Source organism: Heteronotia binoei, chromosome 15 (genome assembly GCF_032191835.1).
Source record: "Heteronotia binoei isolate CCM8104 ecotype False Entrance Well chromosome 15, APGP_CSIRO_Hbin_v1, whole genome shotgun sequence".
NCBI lineage: Eukaryota > Metazoa > Chordata > Lepidosauria > Squamata > Gekkonidae > Heteronotia > Heteronotia binoei.
Window position 1 is genome coordinate 67124902 of NC_083237.1, and position 27676 is coordinate 67152577.

Here is a 27676-nt window from a genome sequence, read left to right on the forward strand (position 1 = left end):
TCACTCAATGCACAGCAGCCAAGAAGGTCAGAGCGCCTGCTCCGGCTGCAACGCCACTGAGGATGTTCTCCGCAGCCAAGAACGAAACGTCTGGAAGAAAAACTTTCTCCAGTAGAACATGGCACTTGAGCCCGAAAGATTCTACAAACCCTAATGATGTTACCAGCTGTGAAAACCTGAAATCTTTGATATTATCTTGTACTTAGAAGATAAAATAGATCTGGCCTGTGTGACAGGGATGAGGCTGAAGGGCAGGAGTATGATCTCTTTGTCTCAACTCCAGCAGTTTCTGTGGAACCTGAATTGGAGGATAACAAGTGGGGAGTGCATTGGCCTTCCAAGGCTCTTGTTCTCAGGGCCTGGAACAGTCTCAGGATTTCATTGCTGCCCTGGCTACCATGTATCTCTCTGGTCAGGATTGTTCATGAAAAAGAACAAGTGAGGGGAGGGACGGTGGCTCAGTGGTAGAGAATCTGCTTGGTAAGCAGAAGGTCCCAGGTTCAATCTCCGGCATCTCCAGCTAAAAAGGGTCCAGGCATGTAGGCGTGAAAAACCTTAGCTTGAGACCCTGGAGAGCCACTGCCAGTCTGAGTAGACAGTACTTACTTTGATGGACTGAGGGTCTGATTCAGTATAAGGCAACTTCATATGTTCATATAGAATCATAGAGTTGGAAGGGAGCTCCAGGGTCATCTAGTCCAACCCGCTGCACAATGCAGGAAACTCACAAATACCTCCTCCTAAAATCACAGGATCTTCATTGGTGTCGTATGGCCATCTAGCCTCTGTTTCAAAACCTCCAAGGAAGGAGAGCCCACCACCTCCTGAGGAGGAAGCCTGTTCCACTGAGGAACCGCTCTAATGGTCAGGAAGTTCTTCCTAAGGTTGAGCCGGAAACCCTTTTGATTTCATTTCAGCCCATTGGTTTTGATCCTACCTTCTGGGGCCACAGAAAGCAATTCCACCCCATCCTCTATATGACAGCCCTTCAAGTACTTGTGTCAAGCATCGGTATTTTGAATAATCGAGCTATTGTTTAAATCAAAGACTCGTTTTATTGATAATCCAATACTTGCTTCAAGGAACGATACCTTGGAAGTGATACAAAATGTTACATAGCATAGCATCTTAAAGGCTACTTCAAAGGCAAAGTTCGGATAACTTCAAAAGCATAACATACAGATGTGAATTGCGCAGAGGGTTCAAAGCATACTATCAACTACTCATTTGGGTACTACAACATCTCCTGTTTCCCACACATTCCTGGCTTGCTGATATATATGGGAACCCGGGGGAGAGGCATTTCTGCTTTACAATAGGAAGATTACTTGCATATTCTGCATCCTTGAGAGTCAACAGGCGGGGGGAACTTTGAAGAGAAATCTTTATTCAGAAAAGAGGGAAAGCAGAAGGGCAGATGAACCCTTGAAGGGCAGCCGCTGGGCAGCAACGGCAACAGCAGAAGGTGCCGCTGGCAGAGGGTCTTGCGCAGACAACAGCAGTGCTGCTTCAACTGTGTGTCTCATCCGAGCAAAAGTGCCATCATAAGTTAACAGGATACTCATTCTGTCTTTGTTGTTACCACTAGGGGTCATTTTGTAGAAAAATAGGTGGCGGAGCTCATCCAGGGATTGTTATGCAGCTGCACCTACTATTCAATGAACAAGGTAGGTAGGTGGGGAGGAGGAGGGGGAACCCTCAGAACAGTTCAGGAGCTGTGCTCCTGTGAGCTCCCGCTGAATTCAAGGCCTGGTTATCACGAATCTTAGATGTCAATAAGGATTTCCTGTGTACGTTTTTAGCTTTGCAGAAGGCTTGTTTGAAAATTTTCTTCAGAATCTGAATTTGTTGTGAAGAGCGCACTTGCAGTTTCTCTGTGACCCTGAACCTAAGGTCCTGACCGGTCTGTCCCAAGATCATGCAGTGCTTCCCAAGTGGAGCCACAAACAAACAAACATTGTGATATGCTGGCTAACACATTTAGTACAATTTTTATCAAGAATCGTACAAATCCGTAGAAGCTCTCTTTTTTCGATGGCCGGTGGAAAGTTCGCCATACAGGGCAATCTTGGGCCTGTGGCAAATCCTGTACTACTCTACCGCTGTACTATTCTACTGTGCTATTGTTACGTCATCTTGCTGGATCATCCTGTTGTACTTTACTAAATGTTGTAATTGGTTTTTATTGTGATGCTGTTGTAATTTTACTGTGATTTTATTACTATTTATGATGTACTCTGCTCTGAGCCCTCAAACGGGGGAATGGGTGGAATAGTAATAATAATAATAAGGATCCCAGAACAATAGATCTGCTCATGTCCTCTTGGAGGTATAGAATATGAATCTTTTAGGGATGACAGGGTTGTTTTCTGGCACCATCTTCCATTCTGAAGATGGGATGTGGCCCCGCCAGGAGTGGTGCCTGGATTTTGGGAAACCTAGACCCCTGCCTTCTGCCCTTGCAGCTGCCTCACTGCCCCCGTTCCATGCCTCCATCCCCCTGGCTGGGCCTGCTGCGAAGTGGCAGGGGGCTCACCTGGGGGGCTGGTTGGTCAGGCGCAGGAAGTCAGGAGGCCTGCTTGTTGAGGCTGCTGCCATTTCTGGGCTCCTCCTGCCGCCTCTCTCTGCCAAGGAAGAGCAGCAGTGCCGCCCCTCCGTGGCCAGGTGAAGCACCCCCAAAGGGGGTGTCATCCGTTCCTGTCCCCAAGAGGCGCACCCTTTTCTGGTTAGGAGTCCCCTGTGACAGGAAGCCTGCCTCTTGCTTCTTTCTTCTCCATGGTTTCCTGGGGGAGCTCTATATATAACAACCATGGAGCACAGATAACATATAACAACCATGGAGCACAGATTGCAAATCAAACGATTGTGATGGAAATCTCAAAGTACATATAGAGCAGATTAATCAAGAAAGTGAGTTTCAGGCTGCAATTAAAGCCATAGTGTGGAGTGCATGCTACAAGAATTAAGCATCTAGGAAAACATTTTACTGAGAGGGAATAAAGAGATTTCAGAGGATGCGAATTGTTGTCACTTGTGTGCACCACCCCTGCTTCTCACACGTTCATAACATTTCTCTCTGTGCTTCTCACAGGGACATATCTAACCACAGCACCCGTCTCTCACTATCTCAACACCTCTCCCCCTCCACAAACGTGTTTTAGGGTTCCGCATACTTGTTTCAGCTTCTGAGACTGTCATTTTTCTTGGACATGGACATGTGTGACTCGCTGTCCACTTTGCAAGAGGCATGCGATGGGTGCTAGTGAAGGAGGTCTGTGAATATCTTGTCTTTTCACAATGTGACCAAAATATGATAGCCTCAGTTTACTCATTTTAGCTTTAAAGGGCTTGATTTGATCTAGAACCCCACTTATTTGTCGTTTTGGCAGTCCGTGGTATCCATAAATTTCTCCTCCAACATCACATTTCAAATGGATCAATTTTCTTCCTGTCAGCTTTTTTCTCATCCATATACAGTAATGGGGAATATCATAGTATCAGTTAGCTTGATCTTGGTTGCTAGCAACATTTCCTTACACTTAACAACCTTTTCTAGTTTCCTCATGGCTGCCCTCCCGTGTCTCCCAGTCTCTTCTGGATCTCTTGGTTGCTGCAGTCTCCCTGGAGATGGATGTTGGAGCCAAGGAATCAAAACTTTTTTTTTAACAGTTTTAAAGTTATGTAAATTCCTCAGTAGCCATGACTTTTGTCTTCTTGATGTTTCACTCCTTTGACCACCAGGAGTTGTTTCAGCTCTTCACTGTTTTTTGCCGGTAATGTGGTATCATCTGCTTATCTCAAATTGTATTAATATTAGGGTTTGTAGAATCTTTCGGGCTCAAGTGCCGTGTTCTACTGGAGAAAGTTTTTCTTAATATTCCTTCCACCAGTTTTCACCTAACTCTAACTTCATCTAACTCTAACCCAGTTTTCTTTATGATAAATTGGGTGTATAGACTGACTTATAGTATTTAGTATTATAGTATTTAGGAGGAGCAAAAGAAAGGGGGGAGAGTTCAGTAATGGGCGCATTATGACACCGATCCTCAGTTTCTTATTTTATTCTGGCCCAACTATAGAGAAACAGAAAATGAGTCTTTCCCATTCCTAATTCCTGGGTCTTCCTAACCCAGCATAACCATTCTTTCCCATATTGATATACCTATTACAAAGGCACCCACAGACATGGTTGGGGTATTTGCATACTCAGGGACCCTTACTCAGATGAATATAAACTAGAATAGTTTTAAAAGGCCACTCCCCACGGCCTGCTGAGTGCTGTACATGCTCATTGCTATTTGAATGTTAAGACCAAGTAAGAGTAGAGAAGTTGAAAGGGGAGGAAAAGAGGCAGATGGGGAAATCTACTGGTTTAAGCATAAACCTGGTATCCTGAAATAATGTCACATTTGATCAGGGCAGTAAAATGGAGTCACTTTAGGCAAAGTAAGAGTTTCTGCATAAACAGGGAAATACCCCTAATATCCTGGAGTGGAGGATTTGGGTCTTGAGGAAATTTCCCAGTCTCGGGAACCAAAATTGTATTGATAGAAGGCTGAAATGCAGTATCTTCCAAAAATTTGGATGCTCTTGCTTAATTGAAAAGTTTATTATTCCATATTGATTTGTATTTGTGCCCTGGAATCAGAGTTTGCATCAATACTTCCGATCCCTGCCACCGAGGGCATGTTGGCTGCTGTCCCCTGCGCCCAACAGTGGTGGATCATCTTTAGCTATGCAGCCTGTAAAACTGGATTCACTGACGGACCAATGTATGTCCTGAAGGAAAAGAGCCCAGCTTGAGATTGCTGGTCTGTGGAACTAGACAGTTTTCACTTCCTGGGAATTTATGAAAAGCGGTTTGATTCTTAGACGAAATTGGCCTATTTTAACCCATGCTTCTATATAGAGAACTGGCAGTCTTTGCCAAGATAACCCATTGCCAGGCTATGAGCTGTTTCAGAACAAGGGAGGAGTATCTATTAATGATGTTTTCTGCTGTCCTTCCTGTCAGGTGGCAACTCTGCAGAGAACGACTGTGCTTTCGAATCGGAGTATGCTCTCCCATCACCCCCAGTGCCTGAAGGAATGCAGCATATTCGGATTATGGAAGGCGTGTCCCGCTCTCTCCCTTCTTCCCCATTACTAACGCATCAGTCGATCAGTGTTCGGCTTCAGCCTATGAAGAAGCTAACTGGTAAGGATCTTCCATGAGCTTATTGATGTATGAAATGTTGGGTAAACGTTTGGTCCCAAGCCAAGAGGACTAAAACAACGTTGCTAAAGTGCCTGCCAGTTTGTATGGGCTTTCTGTGTGAGGTTTTGCTCAGATTCATTCAAAGAGACTTCTCTTATCAATACAGAAAAGGCTTTTGTTGAATGATCAGGTACTCGGCAAGGGTATCCTTGCCAGAACTGGCTTAATTGGAATCAAGTACTTATTTATATACAGATATAACAGTTCTAAGTTGAGTGCCCAAAGTTTCCGCTCTACACACATTTTAAAAGATTCCCAAGCCTTACACTATCTACGTTCAGTTCTAGGTTAATTTTCCGTTGGCAGGAGCATCTGCCTGGACCAGGCCAGTCGGTTGCCTTGGATACCAGATAACAACAGTCCTTGAAGAAATGTTCTAAGGCTGATGCTCCCACCACTTCTTTCCTATAGCTAACAATATTAAAACTACAAAATAAATTCTGGCTACATGGTGATTACATACTCATGTACATGGTGATGTAAATAGTTATTAGATTAATAAAATATATGTTGATTACATGCCAAAGGATATGGATATAATGATTAAATGAATAAATGAGCAAACAGAATAATAACAACTTACAATATGGAATAGAATTAATAAGTAAGGAAAACAATACTAGAATCTAAGAACTCGTGTCAGGAGTCCTTCTCGACTCCTTGTTCCTCACATTCTGCCAGAGTCTAGGGGTAGATGATGTCAGCAGTGAGTCTGCTAATCTGCACATGGGTCGGTGGTGGAAGGGTTGAGTATTGAATGTTCGCTGTTAACTGAGGAGGGGAGTTTTTACTTACTTGATGTCTGATTGAAAGATATCCTCAGTTCATCCAGAATGTTAAGCGCAAGTTTTGTGGGAGTTGTAGGGGCTGTTTATGAGGCTTACACATGAAGTGGTACAACCAAGTGCTGAGATGTTTTTTTTTAATCTCAGTGTGCATCACCCGACACTTACCAATGTTGATCTTCATTTGCCACGTTGTTTCACAGTCAGTCTTGGTTTCCACCATCCTGAGTAATTTGGCACTACACTACTCACCCCTAGTTCCAGGTCATTTATGAATACCATGGACATATGAAGCTGCCTTCTACTGAATCAGACCCTCCTTGGTCCATCAAAGTCAGTATTGTCTTCTCAGATGGGCAGCGGCTCTCCAGGGTCTCAAGCTGAGGTTTTTCACACCTATTTGCCTGGACCCTTTTTTGGAGATGACAGGTATTGAACCTGGGACCTTCTGCTTCCCAAGCAGTTGCTCTACCACTGAGCCACAGCCCCATTCATGGTTCTCCAGGGTCTCAAGCTGAGGTTTTTCACACCTATTTGCCTGGACCCTTTTTTGGAGATGCCGGGTATTGAACCTGGGACCTTCTGCTTCCCATGCAGATGCTCTACCACTGAGCCACCGTCCCTCCCCAACATATGAAGCTGCCTTATACTGAATCAGACCCTCGGTCCATCAAAGTCAGTATTTTCTTCTCAGACTGGCAGCGGCTCTCCAGGGTCTCCAGCTGAGGTTTTTCACACCTATTTGCCTGGACCCTTTTGAGTTGGAGATGCCGGGGATTGAACCTGGGACCTTCTGCTTCCCAAGCAGATGCTCTACCACTGAGCCACAGCCCCATTCATGGCTCTCCAGAGTCTCCAGCTGAGGTTTTTCACACCTATTTGCCTGGACCCTTTTTTGGAGATGCCGGGGATTGAACCTGGGACCTTCTGCTTCCCATGTAGATGCTCTACCACTGAGCCACCGTCCCTCCACCATACCATACCAAACCTTTAATGGCATAACAATCACAAATGAGAATACACAGAATGTAAAAAGTTTAAATGTTGGAGATAAAATAAAAAAGAAACAGATTACATGTGCATTCATACATGGTCAGATTTAAATTTAAGAATGTCTGCCAAAATTTTTGCCACAGCCTCAGTAACCTCCCACTTAGTATCATTCAGTAAATAATTACAGGGCGGCAGAGTAGACAAATCTGGGGACAAAGAAAGCTTGCAAAATAGTTCTTTACGGAGATTATGATATATGGAACAATAGAGCAATATATGCTGAATTGAGTCGGGAATATTCACTCTGCAGGAACAGAGTCTTTCACATAGAGGTTCTCAATGATATCTCCCCTGTAAAACTTTGGAGGGGAATGCATTTAATCTAGCCACATTTATGAATACATTAAATAGTACCAATACTGATCCTTGTGGGACCTCACTGCTTACTTCCCCCCCCCTTGTGAGAACCGCCCTTGTATTTGTACTTTTTGCTTCCTGTCATTTAACCAGATTTTAATCCGAAAGAAAACTTGTCCTCTTATCCTGGAAATCTTTAACATCACCTACTGCCTGGTCTGCTTAATGGGAGATGCTGCTGAGGATTTTGCCTGAGACCTTCTGCATGCCAAGCAGATGTTCTGCCCCTGAGCCAACCCAGGGCCCAGCTTTAATGCTGGCACGCCAAGAGTAGAGGAGAATGGGCTGTGCTATGCATTTCCTGCATTGTGCAGAGGGTTGGACTGGATAACCCTGGAGGTCCCTTCCAACTTATGATTGGATGATTCTATATCCTATGAGGATCCCTTGGTTTCCAAAGCTTCTACAGCTGATAAATGTCAGTATCTCTTCAGACAGACAACAGCAAAGTGTTGATTGTGTGGAAGTCCCTGATTGGAAAGACTGTGCTCAAATACAGGAACTCTTATGGCCACAAATGGAGTAGATTTATATACATGTTCCCCATGCCTTTTATATACATTTTTTTATTGACACAGTGTACTTGGTCTGCCTGTATCATCCTGAAGCATGTGGGGTACTTTGACATCTGTCTGCACTGGGCCCTTTCATTGGTTTCTTTGCCTTTCATCTTTTTTGGGCGGAATGCTCCATTTAAAAATATATGTATAAAGTTTTCTTGGAAGGTCTGCAGGGGGCCCGGAAGAGCCTTCTGCTGGCTGCCACCACTCTGGGAAGGGTGTGTCTGGGGGGCCCAAAGCACCCATCCGACCCCTCTGTCTTCCTTATTAACAGATACCTTTTAGCCACAGCCAAGGAGAAGTGAGGACCCAGGCAGCTTAACAATAACAGTTTATTTATAGTGTTCTAACAGTAAAAGACTTGGTTAGTGCAACAGTGAATAAAGAAACAGTAAAGATTGGTGCAAATAGAGAAACAACCCTAATGCGTCTAAGTGGACATGCCCACCCACTGAAATCACAAACTCACCACCTCCTTTGGGTGAGGAATCCCTTCCTCCAGCTGCAGCCTTCTCTCCGGATTGCAGCCCTTCCAAAGAGAACAGCTTCCCTTATGCTTTCCTCCCAGCCCTCCCCTCCCCCACAGCTAGTTTTCCTTCCAAAACTCTGCTACCCAATAGAAGGAATCCTGGGAGATGTGGGCCCCTGTGTCTACTCCTAGGCCACACCAGGCCTCCAGTCATGACAGGGGTGTGTACTTGCTTCATCTCACTGCTTGGAATTGTTCCATGGCTGCAGCACAAATAGTAGGGATGGGCACAGTCCAGAAAATGCTAGTTTGGATCACGAACAGAACTGGACCGGTTCCCGGACCAGTTCGTGAACTGAACCACAGCTTGGTTCACAAACCAGTTCATGAACTGGTTCAGTTTTTAGAAGAAGAAGAAGAAGATATTGGATTTATATCCCGCCCTCCACTCCGAAGAGTCTCAGAGCGGCTCACAATCTCCTTTCCCTTCCTCCCCCACAACAGACACCCTGTGAGGTAGATGAAGATATTGGATTTATATCCTGCTGTCCACTCCGAAGAGTCTCAGAGCGGCTCACAATCTCCTTTACCTTCCTCCCCCACAACAGACACCCTGTGAGGTAGATGAAGATATTGGATTTGTATCCCGCCCTCCACTCCGAAGAGTCTCAGAGCGGCTCACAATCTCCTTTACCTTCCTCCCCCACAACAGACACCCTGTGAGGTGGGTGGGGCTAAGAGAGTTCTTACAGCAGCTGCCCTTTCAAGGACAACCTCTGCTAGGGCTATGGCTAACCCAAGGCCATTCCAGCAGGTGCAAGTGGAGGAGTGGGGAATCAAACCCGGTTCTCCCAGATAAGAGTCCACACACTTAACCACTACACCAAACTGGGGTTTAAAAAACCCCATACAGGGCTTCAAGGTTCCAAAATAGCAGGTTGTCTCCAGATCACTCTCTTCAATGTACCCACCAAGTTTGGTCCACATTGGACTTCGGGGGGCTGAGTTACAGACCCCTAAAAAGGTCATTCAGTGCAGTGCTTTTCAAAGGGATGTCACCTCTGCTTGCTCAGGAGTGACAAAAACTGACCTGGGTGAGCTAGAGGCCTTCAGCACACACAATTTCTCCCTGGGGTGACTCTCCATATGGCCCACATGTTACATGCATGTCGGATTTGGGGGAATCCAAGTAGCAGACCACCAAGCAAGGTGTCTCCAGGACACTGTTTTGGGGGGAGTTGTCCTGCACCATTTTGAGAACTGGTTAAGCTACAGGCATCAGACTCCCAGAGTGCCTCCTCAGGAACCACCCATGGCTGCAGGTGGCTGTGCCTTCCCCCAGCCCTGGCGACGGGATGACTGATTGGGGCCAGGCCTTCCATCCTCCCTGGGAAGGTGACAGGGACAACCAAGCCTGGCAACTGGGACTCACTGCACAGCTGTGGGAGGGGGCACTGGTGGGCTAGCTAAGGGAATGTGCAGGAATATGTGGCAGAGGAGAAAGGATGCTTTTTTGGAAGAGCAGAAAGGGTACCCCACAGCCAGGGAAGAGGGCAGTTGGCCAAGCTCCCCAGAAATCTGTAGATAGTTTGGGTGCCTGAGTGGGAGAGGAGAGAGAAAACCCCCCAGGCAGAGACTCAAGCAACTCAGGAAGAAACAAAGTGCTTTTTGGAGGAGCAGAAAGGGGACCCCACAACCAGGGAAGAAGGCAGTTAGACAAGCCCCCCAGAAATTTGTAGGTCGTTTGGGTGCCTGAGTGGGAGAGGAGGAAACCCCCCAGGCAGAGATTCAAGCAACGCTGGAAGAAACAAAGTGCTTTTTGGAGGAGCAGAAAGGGGACCCTACAGCCAGCATGCAGAGAAAGGACGGTTTTCAGAACCCACAAAAGTGAACAGTGCACCCCCAAATCAAATCAAAGACATGTTTTAAAAGAAAAAAAAATCTATCCATGTTTCCCACTCCTCACAGCAAAGAAAAAGGCTGCCGGGGGGGGGGGGGGGAATGTAACTCTGAATGCAAGGAAAGGAGAAAAAAGAGAGAGGTGATGCTTTTACTCTGACAGTTTATATAGAGGCCTGGAGATTCAACAAGTTTCTGCACCCACCCCAGTAATCCCCCCCCCCCTCAGTCCACCAAAAGATATTCTTTCATGTGCAAGGAGAACAAGACTTGCAAAACCCAGATGCAAACAGAGGACAGGAATGCTCCTCTAGTGATTATATACATCCTCCCCCCCCCCCCCATCCTGGGGAAGTCAGATCGATGCCTATTATTGGAAATCAGACTTGCCTGTCAGCTTCAGACTGTCACTATTGGTCCCTCGATGGCTGGATATATTCACCCACACCCACTTTTCAGCGCGAAACTCCATGGGTGGAGTTTCTTTGCCAAGAGTGCACAAGAGGTTCCAAACCAGGCAGAAAGTTCGGAGACTTCCTGGTCCGAACATGTGACTTTCGAACCAAATTGTCCGAACCTAGAACAAGGTAAAGTCCGGGCCACATTTTGTTTGGTGTTCAGGTCTGCTGTGCCCATCCCTAACAAATAGTGTGCAAGAGCTTTTTGTGTTCTGCAGCTTTTGGTCTCCAGAAAAGTTCTTTTGATGGCCGCTGTTTTAGCAGTGAGTGTGTGAGTGAGCCGCACCTCTTCCCTCATGCTCCACCTTCCTGATGCCTTCTCCAGGATAAGTTGGCTCTGCACTCTGACTGTTCTGCCCACTGCACTCCTGGCTGCGCTGTCTCTCCGGATGCCTAGGAATGGGTTCTGCAAACCCTTTTATTGTCTGTAGCGCCATGCATGGCCAAAGGCTTTTTGTTACACATTCCAAATCGAACATTTCCCTAACTGGCTGGGCTCCATCATAACTGTTGTTAGAAAATACTTTTCTAAAAGTAGATACGCTCCTTTACTATTGCATTTTGGCTTTATTCAGAGAGAAGGGCAGGGTATAAATCTGCAGTCTTCTTCTGTATGGGACTTTTGTTTGTGTGTTTGTTTTCCCCCTTTCCCCTTCCCGTTCCTTTTCTGGGAAGTTAGTTCACCCTGTGCATTTTGTCAGCTGAACTCTTTTGAACTCTTGTCAGTGTGTCTTCTCTGTGTAGGGAGTTTATTGTGTAGCTTTTTATTTTGATCATATTGTCTTCTTGTTGTATCTACCTCTTGAACTTTGCCTGCCTGAATCTGATCTTAGGATAATAGTATGGATGTGTTGTTATAGGTTTTTGTCTGAGGGGTAGGGGGGATTTAAAAGTATTTTGTGAATATTTGGCTGCACTTGTATATCATTTTGAAAAGTTTAATTTAAAAAAAAGGGGGGGGGAGAAAACCCTCACAAACCTTCCCCTCTTTTGATCAAGGGCTGTTCATCTAGAGGGATGGCTAATTCTTCAGCCTTTCCTAGAGGACATGTCTGTCTGTCAGAGATGTGTGGAAGGCTGCAATGGGGGCCATGTGTGTTACATTCGGTGTATTGCCTTGAGTTGCTGCTGCTTGTTTTTTTGCAGTCCTTTTCAGTTTTCCCCCTCCAGTAAATTCATTCAAGTACTTCAGCACTCCCCCCCCCACCCCGCTTCAGGCTAGAATCTGGGAGGCCCAGGTTTGAATCCAGTATTTGCAGTCTGTCTGTATTGCACTTTCCCCCAAATATGCTTGTGGATCTTGAAGCTCCCACGTGATATTTATGAGAGCTAAAAAATAAATGACTGTTGTGGTAGTGACAATGTGTTCTTGGTTATTTGTTCCTGCAGTTTTGAAACAGAAACATTTTAATAAGCTCCCTCAGTCCAAATAGCAAATAGATAAAAGAACAAGGGGCATTATTTTTTCCTGCAGAAGCATGCAGAATGCAGCCGCCAGTTTAGAGTTGGCCGGACTCCAGCAGAGCTACCTGTCTGTTCGTGAAGAAATGGGCCACCTGGAGAGGGGACATGGAGTTTAGGGGAAGATAGGACCTTCAGCCAGTGGAGCCTTCCTTTCTTCACCAGGCAAGAGGTGGCTGGGATGGAAGTCCTCCTAGATCCCATCAATTCACATGAGATCCCCCAGGCGTCGTTTTGTAGAAAAATAGGTGGTGGAGCTCATCCAGGGATTGTTATGCAGCTGCACCTACTATTCAGTGGACAAGGTAGGTAGATGGGGAGAAGGAGGGGGAACCCTCAGAAAGGTTCAGGAGCTGTGCTCCTGTGAGCTCCTGCTGAATTCAAGGCCTTGCTTGAGATAAGCTTTTGGCTTGTTCTGATGGTGCTGAGTCAGTTGTGGGTGGTTCTAGTGCCAGTGGGTGAAGTTTGCCTGTACATGATTGTCTGTACATGATTGCATTAAAAAATCTCTAAATGTTCTGCTGTGGATCACATGATTGGTGTGAGATTGGGGCCACAGAAGAGGAAATAGTTCTGGAGGAGAACTCAAGCTAAGGAGGATTGAGAAACATGAGCCTCTGACATGCGCCAAGCTACTGAGATTCAGTTTTGAGAGTCTGTGGAATGTCTCCTTCTCCAGCATTTTGCCTTAGGCCAGGGGACCCCAGTGTGTTAGCACCCACCAACACCTTTGCTGGCACCCAACAAGTGTTTTTAGAAAGTAGGTGGGGCTTCTGAGGTAATGCTGTTTCAGCAGCAGCTGTCTCCACAGAGTTGGCTTTATTCTATCTCTCCCTTTCCCAGTGTATTTTTGAAATCATCCATCTTCTCTCCTGCAGTGCGTGATCTTCCTTTGTGTGTGTGGCTCCACACAAAGGAAGATCATGCGGTAGCCATGTTGTGGCTGCACCCAGACTTCCAAAGGAGCCCGTATGCTCAAAAGCATGGGGACCCCATCTTAGACCAATGTAAACATATCAAGTTGTCCACTTCTGTATGGCATTGCTGACATAATAGCTCAGAGGGTTAGTGGGTTGCTTTGGCAGGCTGAGTCAGGATGTCACAACAGGGTATGAAGTTCCAACCTAGGATCAGCATAGGGGTAGTACATAAACACCCAGTTTCTTTAAATGAAACTAAGTCCTCAGGGCCAGATGAATTGCATCCAAGGGTTCTAAAAGAGCTTGCGGATGTGATTTCTGAGCCTCTGACTATTATTTTTGAGAATTCTTGGAGAATTCCGGAGAGGTGCCAGAAGATTGGAGGCAAGCGAATGTTGTCCCTAGCTTCAAGAAGGGGAAAAAAGATGATCCGGGTAACTTCCAACCCGTCAGCTTAAGCTGGAAAAGTTTTAGAACAAATCATCAGACAGTTGGTCCTGGAACATTTTTTTTTTAAATAATAAAAAGCTTTATTAATATAAAGTTCAAGATACAAGTATGAAAATGCATCGGCAGATGTGTAGTATGTACCCATATACAGCGGGAAGATGGATATAAACAAAGTTAGTTATTAAAATACAGGTTACAACAACAGTTGACATGACATCAGTATAGCATGATATGGGTCATTAGGATTTTTGCTGTCCTTTGAGACCTTGTCAATAAAGGGACGCCATTTACACACAAAGTCCAGAGAAGCAGATTGGGAGGTGTTACTGGAACATTTACAAAGAATGGATGTGATTACTAAGAGCCAGCATGGTTTCTCAAGAACAAGTCATGTCAGACTAACCTGATCTCTTTTTTTGAGAAAGTGACTACCTTACAGGATCAGGGGAATGCTGTGGACATAATTTATTTTCATTTCAGTAAGGCTTTGGATAAGGTTCCACATACTGTCCTTGTTGACAAGTTGGTAAAATGTGTTTTGGATCCTGTTAGCATTAAGTGGATCTGTAACTGGTTGACAGATCGCACCCAAAGAGTGCTTGTGAATGGTTCCTCATCCTCTTGGAGAGGAGTGACAAGTGGAATGCCTCAAGGATCTGTCCTGGGATTTGTTTTGTTTAACATCTTTATCAATGATTTAGATGAAGGAATACAGGGAATGCTTATTAAATTTGCCGATGATACTAAATTGGGAGGGGTTGCAAATACAGTAGAAGACGGAAACAGGATACAGGATGACCTTGACAGGCTGGAAAACTGAGCTAAAATCAATAAAATGAATTTTAACAGGGATAAATGTAAAGTTCTACATTTAGGTAGGAGAAATCCAATGCATCATTATAGGATGGAGGAGACTTGTCTTAGCAGTAATATGTGCAAAAAGGATCTAGGGGTCTTAGTGGACCATACGCTGAACATGGATCAACAGTGTGATGCAGTGGCTAAAAAGGTAAATGCAATTTTGGGCTGTATCAACAGAAGTATAGTGTCCAGACCATGTGATGTGATGGTATAGCTTTACTCTGCTCTGGTAAGACCTCATCTGGAGTATTGTGTTCAGTTTTGGGCACCATATTTTAAGAAGGATATAGACAAGCTGGAACGGGTCCAGAGGAGGGCGACAAAGATGGTGAGGGTTCTGGAGACCAAGTCCTATGAGGAAAGGTTGAAGGAGCTGGGGATGTTTAGCCTGGAGAGTTTCCGGCTCAACATTAGGAAGAACTTCCTGACCGTTAGAGCGATTTCTCAGTGGAACAGGCTTCCTCAGGAGGTGATGGGCTCTCCTTCATTGGAGATTTTTAAACAGAGGCTAGATAGCCATCTGACAGCAGTGAAGATCCTATGAATTAGGTATTTGTGAGTTTCCTGCATTGTGCAGGGAGTTGGACTAGATGACCCTGGAGGTCCCTTCCAACTCTACGATTCTATGATTCTATGAACTGAGGAGAGGCTGGACTCTTTCTGTCCATGGGAAATATATGCTCACGATACTGCCTTGATTACACAGGCTGCAAGACTCCCTGAGCTCGTCCCTGCAAAACCTGGAATGTAGCCAGTTTCTTTGTCAAGCAACTCAGCACCCTCAAAGAATTGTTGGGGGTGGAAACAAGGAGAGGCAGAAACACAAAAATAGCCAACTGTAGGTGGAGTATTGCCAGATTAACATATAATGTGTGTGGTTTTATGAAGGGGCTGTGAAAGAGCATCATGGTGCAAATAAACCTGTAATTCTTGGCTGTTTTTCTTCACCTTTATGATGCAAGAAATTCTGGTGGCTTCTCTATATAAAGGGATTTTTAGGTGGCTTTTTCCAAAAGGAAACAATTGGGAATGGTTTGGAAGAATAATAAAATCATAGAGTTGGAAGGGACCTCTAGGGTCATCTAGCCAACTCCCTGCACAATGCAGGAAACTCACAAATACCTCCCCCTAAATTCACAGGATCCTCATTGCTGTCAGATGGCCATCTAGCCTCTGTTTAAAAACCTCAGAGGAAGGAGAGCCCACCGCCTCCCAAGGAAGTCTGTTCCACTGAGGAACCGCTCTAACAGTCAGGAAGTTCTTCCTAATGTTGAGCCGGAAACTCTTTCGATTTAATTTCAACCCATTGGTTCTGGTCCTACCTTCTGGGGCCACAGAAAACAATTCCACACCATCCTCTAAATGACAGCCCTTCAAGTACTTGAAGATGGTGATCATATCACCTCTCAGCCACCTCCTTTCCAGGCTAAACATGCCCAGCTCCTTCAACCTTTCTCCAGACCCCTCACCATCTTTGTCGCCCTCCTCTGGACCCTTTCCAGCTTGTCTGTATCCTTCTTAAAATGTGGTGCCCAAAACTTACCAGAGCAGAGTAAAGTGATACCATCACATCACGTGATCTGGACACCATACTTCTGTTGATACAGCCCAAAATTGCATTTGCCTTTTCAGCCACTGCATCACATTGCTGACTCATGTTAAGCATATGGTCCACCAAGACCCCTAGATCCTTTTCACACATACTACTGCTAAGACAAGTCTCACCCATCCTATAACTATGCATTGGATTTTTCCTACATGCAGAACTTTACATTTATCCCTGTTAAAATTCATTTTATTGATTTTAGCCCAGTTTTCCAGCCTGTCAAGGTCATCCTGTATCCTGTTTCTGTCTTCTACTGTATTTGCAACCCCTCTCAATTTGGTATCATTGGCAAATTTAATAGGCATTCCCTCTATTCCTTCATCCAAATCATTGATAAAGATGTTGAACAAAACAGGTCCCAGGACAGATCCTTGAGGCACTCCACTTGTCACTCCTCTCCAAGAGGATGAGGAACCATTCACAAGCACTCTTTGGGTGCGATCCGTCAACCAGTTACAGATCCACTTAATGCTAACAGGATCCAAACCACATTTTACCAACTTGTCAACAAGGACAGTATGTGGAACCTTATCAAAAGCCTACTGATATGAAGATAAATGATGTCTACAGCATTCCCCTGATCCAGCAAAGTAGTCACTTTCTCAAAAAAAAAAGAGAGAGCGATCGGGTTAGTCTGAGATGACTTGTTCTTGAGAAACCCATGTTGGCTCTTAGTAATCACAGCCATCCTTTCTAAATGTCCCAGAACTGCCTGACTGATGATTTGTTCTAAAACTTTTCCAGGTACAGACGTCAAGCTGACGGGTCGGTAGTTACCCAGATCCTCCTTTTCCCCCTTCTTGTAGATGGGGACAACATTTGCCTGCCTCCAATCTTCCGGCACCTCTCCTGTTCTCCAAGAAATCTCAAAATAAATAAATAAATAAATAAATAGCCAGAGGCTCAGAAATTACATCCGCAAGCTCTTTTAGAATCCTTGGATGCAATTCATCTGGCCCTGAGGACTTAGTTTCATTTAAGGAAACTAGGTGTTTACGTTGCAAGGTTTATGTACTACCCCTTTGTTTCAAGGTCCTAGGTTGTAACTCCATAACCTCATTATATGTTCTGTTTTTGCCATGTTGAGCACTGTTTCCCTCAGAAGAGAAGACTGAGGAAAAGTAGGAACTGAGCAGTTCCGCCCTCATTACCTGTTACAGTTTCACTTTCCTGCCCTCGCAATGGGCCTACCATGTCCTTGCTCTTTTTCTTACTCTGGACATAAGAAAGGTTCCCCTTTTTTGTTGTTTTTAGCATCTTTGGCCAGCCTAAGCTCATACTGAGCTTTAGCTTTCCTAACTTTTTCTCTCTACAAGCATTTGTTTAGATTCATCCTTGGGTATAAGGCCCTCCTTTAAATTCCTAAACATCAGAAGAGCCCTGCTGGACCTGACCCATGAGGATCTGTCTCATCCAGCATCCTGTCTTCCGCAGCTGCCAACCAGTTCCTCTGGATGGCCAACCACAAGACGTAGAGGTTAAGGCCTTCGCAATGCTGCCTCCTGACTCTGGGATTCAGAGGTTTAGTGCTTCTGAATTTAGAGGTTCCCCTCAGTCACCAGGGCTAGTAGTCATTGATAGACTTCCCTCCATGAATCTATCTAATCCCCTTCTAAAGCTATTTATTTCTGTGGCTATCACTTCATCCTCAGGCGGCAAATTTCACATTTTAATCGCTCTCTCTGTAAATTAGTATTTCCTTTTCCCATCCTTTACTTACTGCTCATCACCCTTTGAATTCTAATATTTTGGGAGAGAAAGAATAAGTTATATTTGTCAACTCTTTCCACTCCATGAATAATGTTATACATCTCTGTCATGTCCCCTTTTAGTAATCTCTTTTCTTCCGCAGAGGGAAGGTGGTCCCACCCCCTAATCATCTTGCTTGCCCGTCTGGGTAAAACTTAGCCTCCTGGTGATATAAGATGTTTGAGTGCTAAATATGATGCCCCCCCCCCAGGGCAATACTTCCTCTAAGCTGCGGAGTCTTGTGAGCAAAAATTCTACTTTGTGAGCTACCGGCATTAAAGTTGTAAACTACTGCATAAACTAGTTTGCTCTGGGGCAATTTTTCCTGAACTAAGACAAAAATTTGTGAGCTGGAGGCTAAAAACTGAGTGAACTGACACTAACTCAGAGGAAACACTGCCCCAGGGCTTCCACAGCCTTGCCCAACCTATTAGTGACCTTCCTCCTGGCAGTGTCCACTTTTTCTGGGTGCATTGCATTCTGCCAGGACTTTTCTGACCGGAAGAGGATTGTAGCTGGAATCTCAGAGCATAATGCTTGCAAATCAGCCTCAGCCCACTATGCCAAGCTGAGACTTGTGCCTGCCCCAAGGTAATTTCCATCAAATTGTACGATTAGGGCATGGGGGGGGGGGCGGGTCACCTTGCTGCAGATGCGGAGGAATTGTAGGCACCAGAGAATCCAGTCTCATCCCTCTTGAGCTTATCAAAGGCAGTCTGACAAATTTTTGCAGGCCCAAGTCTGGTCCCCAGCCAGAAGATGCCGTGTAAACTCCTGCTCAGTTCTAGGGATGGGCACAAATTGAAACACGAATCACAATTCATGCCTAAAATAGCCAATCTGTGGTTCTGAATTGGTTCGGGTACTCACAGTATGCACAACTCACAATACAAAGAGGCTCAGTTTTGAGGCACTTCGTCTGTGTTGTTATCGGTGGAGGACCCTCCCTCATGTGCTGCAATGTGCCTGGTGTGATGACATCACCCGGAAGTGACATTATTGCGCCAGGCATGCCATCCTGGAAAATGTGCCCGGTGCAGTGACATCACTTCCAGGGCTTTCAGGTGATGTCATCACGCTGGGAGTGCACCCTGTAGCTCTCTCAGGGGCTGTTCCATGCTTTCCCAAACCAAACAAAGCAGTAAACCTTTATTCATTCAGAAAATTAAAAAAAAAATGAAATGAAATGAAACGAACCACCAAATCAGGCAAACCAACAAACCACAAAATGAAACTAACCATCATTTTGGTGTTCCGTGCTCATCGCTACTCAGTGCACAGTACTGTGCCCACAGGTCCACACTGACTTCCAATGCAGAGCTGAAACTAGAATAGAGGCATTATAAGAACCTGCCTCCAATTCTTTCCTAATGTAGGCCCTGTATGTGGCTGAACACCACCTGCCCATAGACTGGATGCATGAGGGCTGAAGCCCTAGATTGGTGGCAGTTATGGCCGCCCTGATCTGGAAAGAGCGGGGCCCAAATTCCCTTGATGGGAGCCCTGAGGCCACAAGGCAAGCCCTGAGTATGCTCACAAACTGGAAATTAGTGAGTGGGGCGGGTCAGGAAGGGGCCCAGACTTGTGGGCTGCGCAGTGAGGAAGGCTGCCTGTGCCTCTTACTGGGCACAGAAGAAGAAGAAGATATTGGATTTATATCCCGCCCTCCACTCCGAAGAGTCTCAGAGCGGCTCACAATCTCCTTTACCTTCCTCCCCCACAACAGACACCCTGTGAGGTAGATGAAGATATTGGATTTATATCCCGTCCTCCACTCCGGAGAGTCTCAGAGCGGCTCACAGTCTCCTTTCCCTTCCCACCCCCCACAACAGACACCCTGTGAGGTAGATGGAGATATTGGATTTATATCCCGCCCCCCACTCCGAAGAGTCTCAGAGCGGCTCACAATCTCCTTTACCTTCCTCCCCCACAACAGACACCCTGTGAGGTAGATGAAGATATTGGATTTATATCCCGCCCTCCACTCCGAAGAGTCTCAGAGCGGCTCACAATCTCCTTTCCCTTCCTCCCCCACAACAGACACCCTGTGAGGTAGATGAAGATATTGGATTTATATCCCGCCCTCCACTCCGAAGAGTCTCAGAGCGGCTCACAATCTCCTTTCCCTTCCTCCCCCACAACAGACACCCTGTGAGGTAGATGAAGATATTGGATTTATATCCTGCCCTCCACTCCGAAGAGTCTCAGAGCGGCTCACAATCTCCTTTCCCTTCCTCCCCCACAACAGACACCCTGTGAGGTGGGTGGGGCTGGAGAGGGCTCCCCCAGCAGCTGCCCTTTCAAGGACAACCTCTGCCAGAGCTATGGCTGGCCCAAGGCCATTCCAGCAGGTGCAAGTGGAGTAGTGGGGAATCAAACCCGGTTCTCCCAGATAAGAGTCCGCACACTTAACCACTGCACCAAACTGGCTGGAGCTCTCAATGACGCAGAAATGCAGCAGAGGCCTGTGGCCTAGCTGATCTGTTTTAGACTTTCACAAGGCTTGTAAAATGAAGTTGTTCCACCAGGCCTTTGATTGAGGTGGTGAGTGTCCACTTATATTGGCCTCCCCTGTTCCACTCCTCTCTTTTTATCTGCATGGAGATATATAGGGATGAGCATGGAACATCAAAATGGTGGTTAGTTTCATTTTGTGGGGTGTTGGTCTTAATGCCCACTCACCCAGATCTTGATCCATAGGAGGTGGTGGAGGAGGAGATTGGATTTATACCCCACTCTTTCACTCATAGAACATAGAGTTGGAAGGCACCTCCAGGGTAATCTAGTCCAACTCCCTGCACAATGCAGGAAACTTCTCTCTAAGTTTGCAGAATCAGCATTGCTGTCAGATGGCCATCTAGCCTCTGTTTAAAAATCTCCAAGGAAGAAGATGATGAAGATACTGGATTTATATCCCGCTTTCCACTCCGAGTCTCAGAGTGACTCACAATCTCCTTTATCTTCCTCCCCCACAACAGACACCCTGTGAAGTGGGTGGGGCTGAGAGGACTCTCAAAGCAGCTGCCCTTTCAAGGACAACCTCTGCCAGAGCTATGGCTGACCCAAGGCCATTCCAGCAGCTGCAAGTGGAGGAGTGGGGAATCAAACCCGGTTCTCCCAGATAAGAGTCCGCACACTTAACCACTACACTAAAGAGCCTACCATCTCCCAAGGAAGCCTGTTCCACTGAGGAACGGCTTTGACTGTCAGAAAGTTCTTCCTAATGTTGAGCTGGAAGCTCTTCTGATTGAATTTCAACCAGTTGGTTCTGGCCCAAACTTCTGGGGCAACAGAAAACAATACTGCACTGTCCTCAATATGACAGCCCTTCAAGTACTTGGAAGTACAGAAGTAGGGCTGTGCATTCATAAAATCATAGAATAATACAAGGAAGGGCCTACGAACAAAAAGTCTTCTAAATAATGTCCCATTAACAGCTGCGCTACAGTGTTCTGCACTAGCTGTAGTTTCCAAGTCAGAGTCAAGGGTAGCCCCATGTAGAGGGCATTACAGTGATCTATTCTCGAGGTGACTGTAGCGTGTATCACCATTGCTAAGCCATTGTGCTCCAGAAAAGGGGCCAGCTGCCACACCCACCAAAGGTGAAAAAAGGCGGATTTGGTAGTGGCTGCTACCTGGGCCTCCGTTGTCAGAGAGGACTCCAGGAGCACTCCCAAGCTCTTGACCTTAGGGACTGGTAGCAGTGCAGGGCAACCCATCAAGAGATGGCAAGGCGATCTCCCCTTCCAGGCCACCCCAACTCAGGTAGAGAATCTCTGTGTTCGTCAGATTTATTGGACTTACAAGTTAAATAGGAAATTAGATGGACAAGAACATCCAATGTATTTCTCTTTTAGCTGTACTGACATACTCAAATAGGGATAGTGGCGGTTTATTTCATTACATATACTAAACCCATCTTCCACTATATTTTAATGTGTTTTTTTTCAAATGGCAAACTATATGTATGTTACATGTTAAAGGGTAAATTAGTTGGATGGGAAAAACTTCTGAGAAAGGAATGCCCTCATTTTGGCCCAGGCTTATAACAGTGATTAACAGACACTCTCACATTTTGACATGTTACTGTTTTATTGATTTCTCACGCTCATGCTACCCAGATCAAAGGTTTACTCAATTTGTTAATTTTACTATTTTGCCATTGGATCTTAAATTTGTACCATTTTGCATTCTAAACCACTGCTTACCAGCTGTCTGTAGCTCTGCTCACTGTACCCGATTCCTCATCTGATGAAGCGTGCTTAGAGAGCACACAAAAGCTGACATACTGAATAAAACCTTGTCTTAAAGGTGAAACTTGACTCCTACTTTGTTAACCTGTTAGAGTTCTTTGAGGGGGTGAACAAACACACGGACAAAGGGGACCCAATAGTTGTTGTTTATCTTGACTTCCAGAAAGCTTTTGATAAAGTTCCTCATCAAAGGCTCAAGAGTCTTGCGATAAAAGGACAAGTCCTCTTGTGGATCAAAAACTGGCTGATTAATAGGAAGCAGAGAGTGAGTATAAATGGGCAGTTTTCACAGTGGAGGGTGGTAAGCAGCGGGGTACCGCAGAGGTCAGTACTGGGTCTGATGCTTTTTAACTTGTTCATTAATGATTTGTTCAGAGGAGGCAGTGAAGTGGCTAAGTTTGCGGATGACACTAAATTGTTCAGGGTGGTGAGAACCAGGGAGGATTGTGAGGCACTCCAAAGGGATCTGTTGAGGCTGGGTGAGTGGGCGTCAACGTGGCAGATGAGGTTCAATGTGGCCAAGTGTAAAGTAATGCACATTGGGGCCAAAAATCCTAACTATAAATACAAGTTGATGGGGTGTGAACTGGCAGAGACTAAGAGTTATCTACCACAATCTTGGGGTTGTGGTAGATAACTCACTGAAAATGTTGAGACAGTGTGCGGCTGCAATAAAAAAGGCCATCACCATGCTGGGAATTATTAGGAAGGGAATTGAAAACAAATCAGTCGATATCATAATGCCCCTGTATACTGTACATTGATGATGCGGCCTCATTTGGAGTACTGTGCACAATTCCAGTCACGACATCTCAAAAAAGATATTACAGCATTGGAAAAAGTGCAGGAAAGGGCAACTAGAATGATTAAAGGGTGAGAACACTTTCCCTATGAAGAAAGGTTAAATCACTTGGGGCTCTTTAGCGTGGAGAAACGTCGACTGCGGGGTGACATGATAAGAGGTTTACAAGATTATGCATGGGATGGAGAAGGTAGAGAAAGAAGTATTTTACTCACAATACAAGAACTCGTGGGCACTCCATTAAATTGCTGAGCAGTTGGGTTAGAATGGATAAAAGGAAGTACTTCTTTACCCAAAGGGTGATTAGCACATGGAATTCACTGCCACAGAAGGTGGCGGCAGCTACAGGCATAGCCAGCTTCAAGAGGGGATTGGATCAACATATGGAGCGGAGGTTCATCAGTGGCTAAAAGCCACAGCGTATTGTTGAAACTCTACCTCTGGGGCAGTGATGCTCTGTATTCTTGGTGCTTGGGGCACAGTGGGAGGGTTTCTAGTGTCCTGGCCCACCGATGGACCTCCTGATGGCACCTGGATTTTTTTGGCCACTTTGTGACACGGAGTGTTGAACTGGATGGGCCACTGGCCTGATACAACAGGGCTTCTCGTATGTTCTTATGTGACACAGCGTGTTGGACTGGATGGACCATTGGCCTGATCCAACATGGCTTCTTATGTCTGGGGCAAGTGATGCTCTTGTCGGAGCGGGAGTAGCAGAGTGAGGGAGATGACTTGCCCGACACAGGGCTTCAGGAAAGAAAATCAGGCTTACACGTGCAACTAGTGCCAAAAGGTGTATTAACATATATACACAACAAGTGCTCTCTTGTGCAGTCTATACAATATCACCTCCACGGACAAAGTGCTTCGCCTAACCACCATCTCACAGGGAGAGACCTGTGTGATGCACACACAGATCATATATAGTCCAAGCAGCCAATCCTGGCCATGCTGACTCAGCAGATTGCATCACTTGGCTTCTGCCGGCTCAAGCCGGTCTGCTGATCAGGTCACTGTGACCTAGCCTGGCAGCTAGATCACCAGCTGTCATACTGTAGCTGTCAGACTGGGTTTATGTAGATTCTTGCTCCAACACACCTCCTAATCTATTTAAACCCAGTGCACCAAAACACTTTACACAGTTTACATACATGTCCACCAGCAACATTACAGTTCATATTTACGTAGCTCGGAACCCTTTCCGGAATTCGTTCAGGAACTCATCATGATTGTAAAACACATCATCGTGTTCCTGTTCAGCCAGCTCTTTCAGACGCTTGGCTTCAGCCTCCTTCTCCCTTGCCTCGCACTCTGCCACCCAGGCTTTCCATTTCTTAGCCTTTTCTTTTAACATTTCCTCAAATCCGGGTGGGTCTGGATTGACAGTCAGAGTGACATAGGGACACTTGTACCTAGCGGGACGTTGGCCTTTGGTGGACCTGGCAGACACCCGTGGCCCTGTGCTTGGACCAGCTTTGTCTTCTTCGGGTTGCTCTGTTCCCACCTCCTGGGCTGGTTGCTCTGCCCCTGTAATTGGGTGTTGAACCTCCTGACTCTCACACTTTACCTCCAGTTCCTGCATTTGAGGCTCTGCCTCCTGACTCTGCTCGTCAGGCTCTGTGCCAGCATTCGGCTCACCTTCTCCAGCCCCACTGGGTGCCACCTCCTGGGCTGGAGTTCTGGGCTGCGCTCCAACATCGTTATCGCTACTTGGCAGCAGGACAAATTGTTTCTGCAAGGAGTGCAACCTTGGCCAGCTGCTTTCTTCATTGAACTGGGCACTCTTACTAAGTGTTATCTTGCTTTTGCTATTGCAGAAACGATAACACCTGGCCCTTGGCTTGTAGCCCAGAAAAATTAGGCTCTCTGCCCGGACATCCCCCTCCCCGCTACTCGTGGAGTGGATGCCAACCCGAGCCCGTGACCCAAAGACTTTTAAAGAACTCAAATCTGGGGTCTTGTTCAACAGTAACCTGTAAGGCACATTTTTCACAGTATTACACCAAACCCTATTTTGCAAAAAAACAGCTGCATGTATGGTTTCTGCCCAATAGGTCATTGGCAGTTGTGCATCCTCTAACATGCAATACATCACATTCTGCAATACAGCCCCATGCCCATTTTCTCGGGGCGTTGCCGGGTTCGTCAGACGGTGGGCAATGCCCTTGTTCTCCAGCCAACGTTTCATCTGGTTAGATAAGAATTCCCCCCCTCTGTCGGTTTGTACAGCTAGGAGATTAACCCCTAATTGTCTCTCCACTGCTTTGACCCACTTGGTGAATGTCTTATACACCTCAGACTTATGCACCATGGTGAAAACCCACGCGTACCTCGTGTGGTCGTCGGTGGCCACCAAGCAGTATCTCCTCCCCGACAGACTCTTTGGCAATGGGCCAATAACGTCTAAATGGACTAGTTCCAGGGCTCGTGTGCTTTCCCTTGAGCTTTCTTTAGCAACAGCACACGCCTTGCTTTTGGTCTTCTTGCAGACCTGGCAATCCAAGTAACATTTGCAAGGATTTACTTTCAAACTAGGCACAAGCTCCAGGGTTTTCTTTAACGCCCTAAATCCGCAGTGCCCGAGTCTCCTATGGAGCAAATGTATACAATTATTGTGCACAGGCTCATTCGACACCTGAGCCACCTGGGCACAATCACTCTGGACCACATACAGTTTACCTTCCCTCCTTCCTGTCACAAGCAACTTTCCCCCACCTCCCAGGATTTTGCAGCAGGTTTTCTCAAATCTCACCTGGTATCCCTGGTCAAACAGTGTGCTAACACTCAACAGGTTAGACTGCAGTGAGGGTACATACAACACATTTTGCAACATACATTTCAGTGCAGGAAATTCCACATTGCCTGAGCAAACAGAATTGGCAGTGGTCCCTTCAGCCAATCTCACATACTTATGCTCAGGACTGTCAATGTTTTTCAACAACTCCTTCTCGCAGCAGAGATGGCTCGTTGCCCCGGAGTCTAAAATCCAAGCAGACCCTGTGCTCTCTACTGCAGACGTGACCAGCCGGGTTGCTTCCTCACACGGGCTGGCGGTCCTCCGCTCTCGCCGCACACGCCCCCGCCTCTTCTCCCTCTCAGGGCAAGCTCGGAGCAGGTGCTGCGACGACCCGCATCCATAGCAGCGACGGACTGCAAACGCAGTCGGCTCCACTTCCTCCACCTTCGGACGCCTGCCAGCAGCAAAAGCTGGCTCATTCTTGGCTGTCTTCCCGGACACACCGATAACAGCACGCTGCCCGGCCGACACCCCCGGACAGCTCACGGCCGCAATTCTCTCTTGGAAGTCAAGCAGGTGGGCACAGACGTATTCCATGGTCAGGGTCGCTACGTCCACCGTCTCCAGAGAAGTTATCAGGGGAGTGTACTCAGGTGGCAACGACGACAGCAAAATGTACACTCTGTCGTCTGGAGCTACAGTCTTGCCTCTTGCCTCCAGCTCAACGAAACAGTCCGTTAGCCGTTTGATGTGATCTTTCACACACCCTCCAGCCGGCATAACGGTGCGGAACATCCTCCTTGTCAAGGCCATGAGGGAACCAGCAGTGGTGCTAACATGCACCGCACTCAACGCGTCCCAGGCAGCCTTGGGAGTGTCCTTCCCTCGCACATAAACCAGCTGGTCATCTCCTATAGATAGCACTATGTTGGCCAGTGCCTTATCCGATAACACAGTCTCGGCAGGAGATAAGTCAGCAGGGGGGTTACTCACGAACAGCCATTGCCCTTCACGCTTGAGGTAGTGTTGCATTCTCAGGCTCCACACCGCGTAGTTGGCTGAGGTGAGCTTCTCAACGGCTACTCCAAGCTGTTGCTGAGCCATCGTGCCGACTCCTCCTCACGGCTGGCTGCCGACGTCCCTCTGGCTCTCAAACAGAGAACGGTGGTGCTTCTGTGTCCTTCACCGGCGTTCCTCGCCTCCGGCTCTTTCCAAACTCACAGTCAGCTCAACTCTCAACTCTCTCCTCCGCGCAGCGGAAGCGTGCTGGGCCCATAACCCTGTCGGAGCGGGAGTAGCAGAGTGAGGGAGATGACTTGCCCGACACAGGGCTTCAGGAAAGAAAATCAGGCTTACACGTGCAACTAGTGCCAAAAGGTGTATTAACATATATACACAACAAGTGCTCTCTTGTGCAGTCTATACAATATCACCTCCACGGACAAAGTGCTTCGCCTAACCACCATCTCACAGGGAGAGACCTGTGTGATGCACACACAGATCATATATAGTCCAAGCAGCCAATCCTGGCCATGCTGACTCAGCAGATTGCATCACTTGGCTTCTGCCGGCTCAAGCCGGTCTGCTGATCAGGTCACTGTGACCTAGCCTGGCAGCTAGATCACCAGCTGTCATACTGTAGCTGTCAGACTGGGTTTATGTAGATTCTTGCTCCAACAGCTCTGTCTTCTTGGTGCTTGGGGGAGGCACAGTGGGAGGGCTTCTAGTGTCCTGGCCCCGCTGATGGACCTCCTGATGGCACCTGGGGTTTTTGGCCACTGTGTGACACAGAGTGGTGGACTGGATGGGCCATTGGCCTGATCCAACATGGCTTCTTATGTCTGGGGCAAGTGATGCTCTGTCTTCTTGGTGCTTGGGGGAGGGCACAGTGGGAGGGCTTCTAGTGTCCTGGCCCTGCTGGTGAACCTCTTAATGGCACCTGGGGGTTTTTGGCCACCATGTGACACAGAGTGTTGGACTGGAGGGGCCATTGGCCTGA

The 27676-nt window shown here is 46.6% G+C and overlaps 1 protein-coding gene across 11 annotated transcripts in view; it reads left to right on the top strand.

Annotated features, from left to right (window-relative positions):
* TANC2 (tetratricopeptide repeat, ankyrin repeat and coiled-coil containing 2) overlaps positions 1-27676 on the top strand; it is a 238424-nt gene that overhangs the window by 70071 nt on the left and 140677 nt on the right. For all 11 annotated transcript variants that reach the window (XM_060255815.1, XM_060255816.1, XM_060255817.1 and 8 more), the window contains one exon: positions 5015-5197. In XM_060255815.1, coding sequence (XP_060111798.1) covers positions 5015-5197 — 183 coding nt within the window. The remainder of the gene's footprint in view (positions 1-5014; positions 5198-27676) is intronic.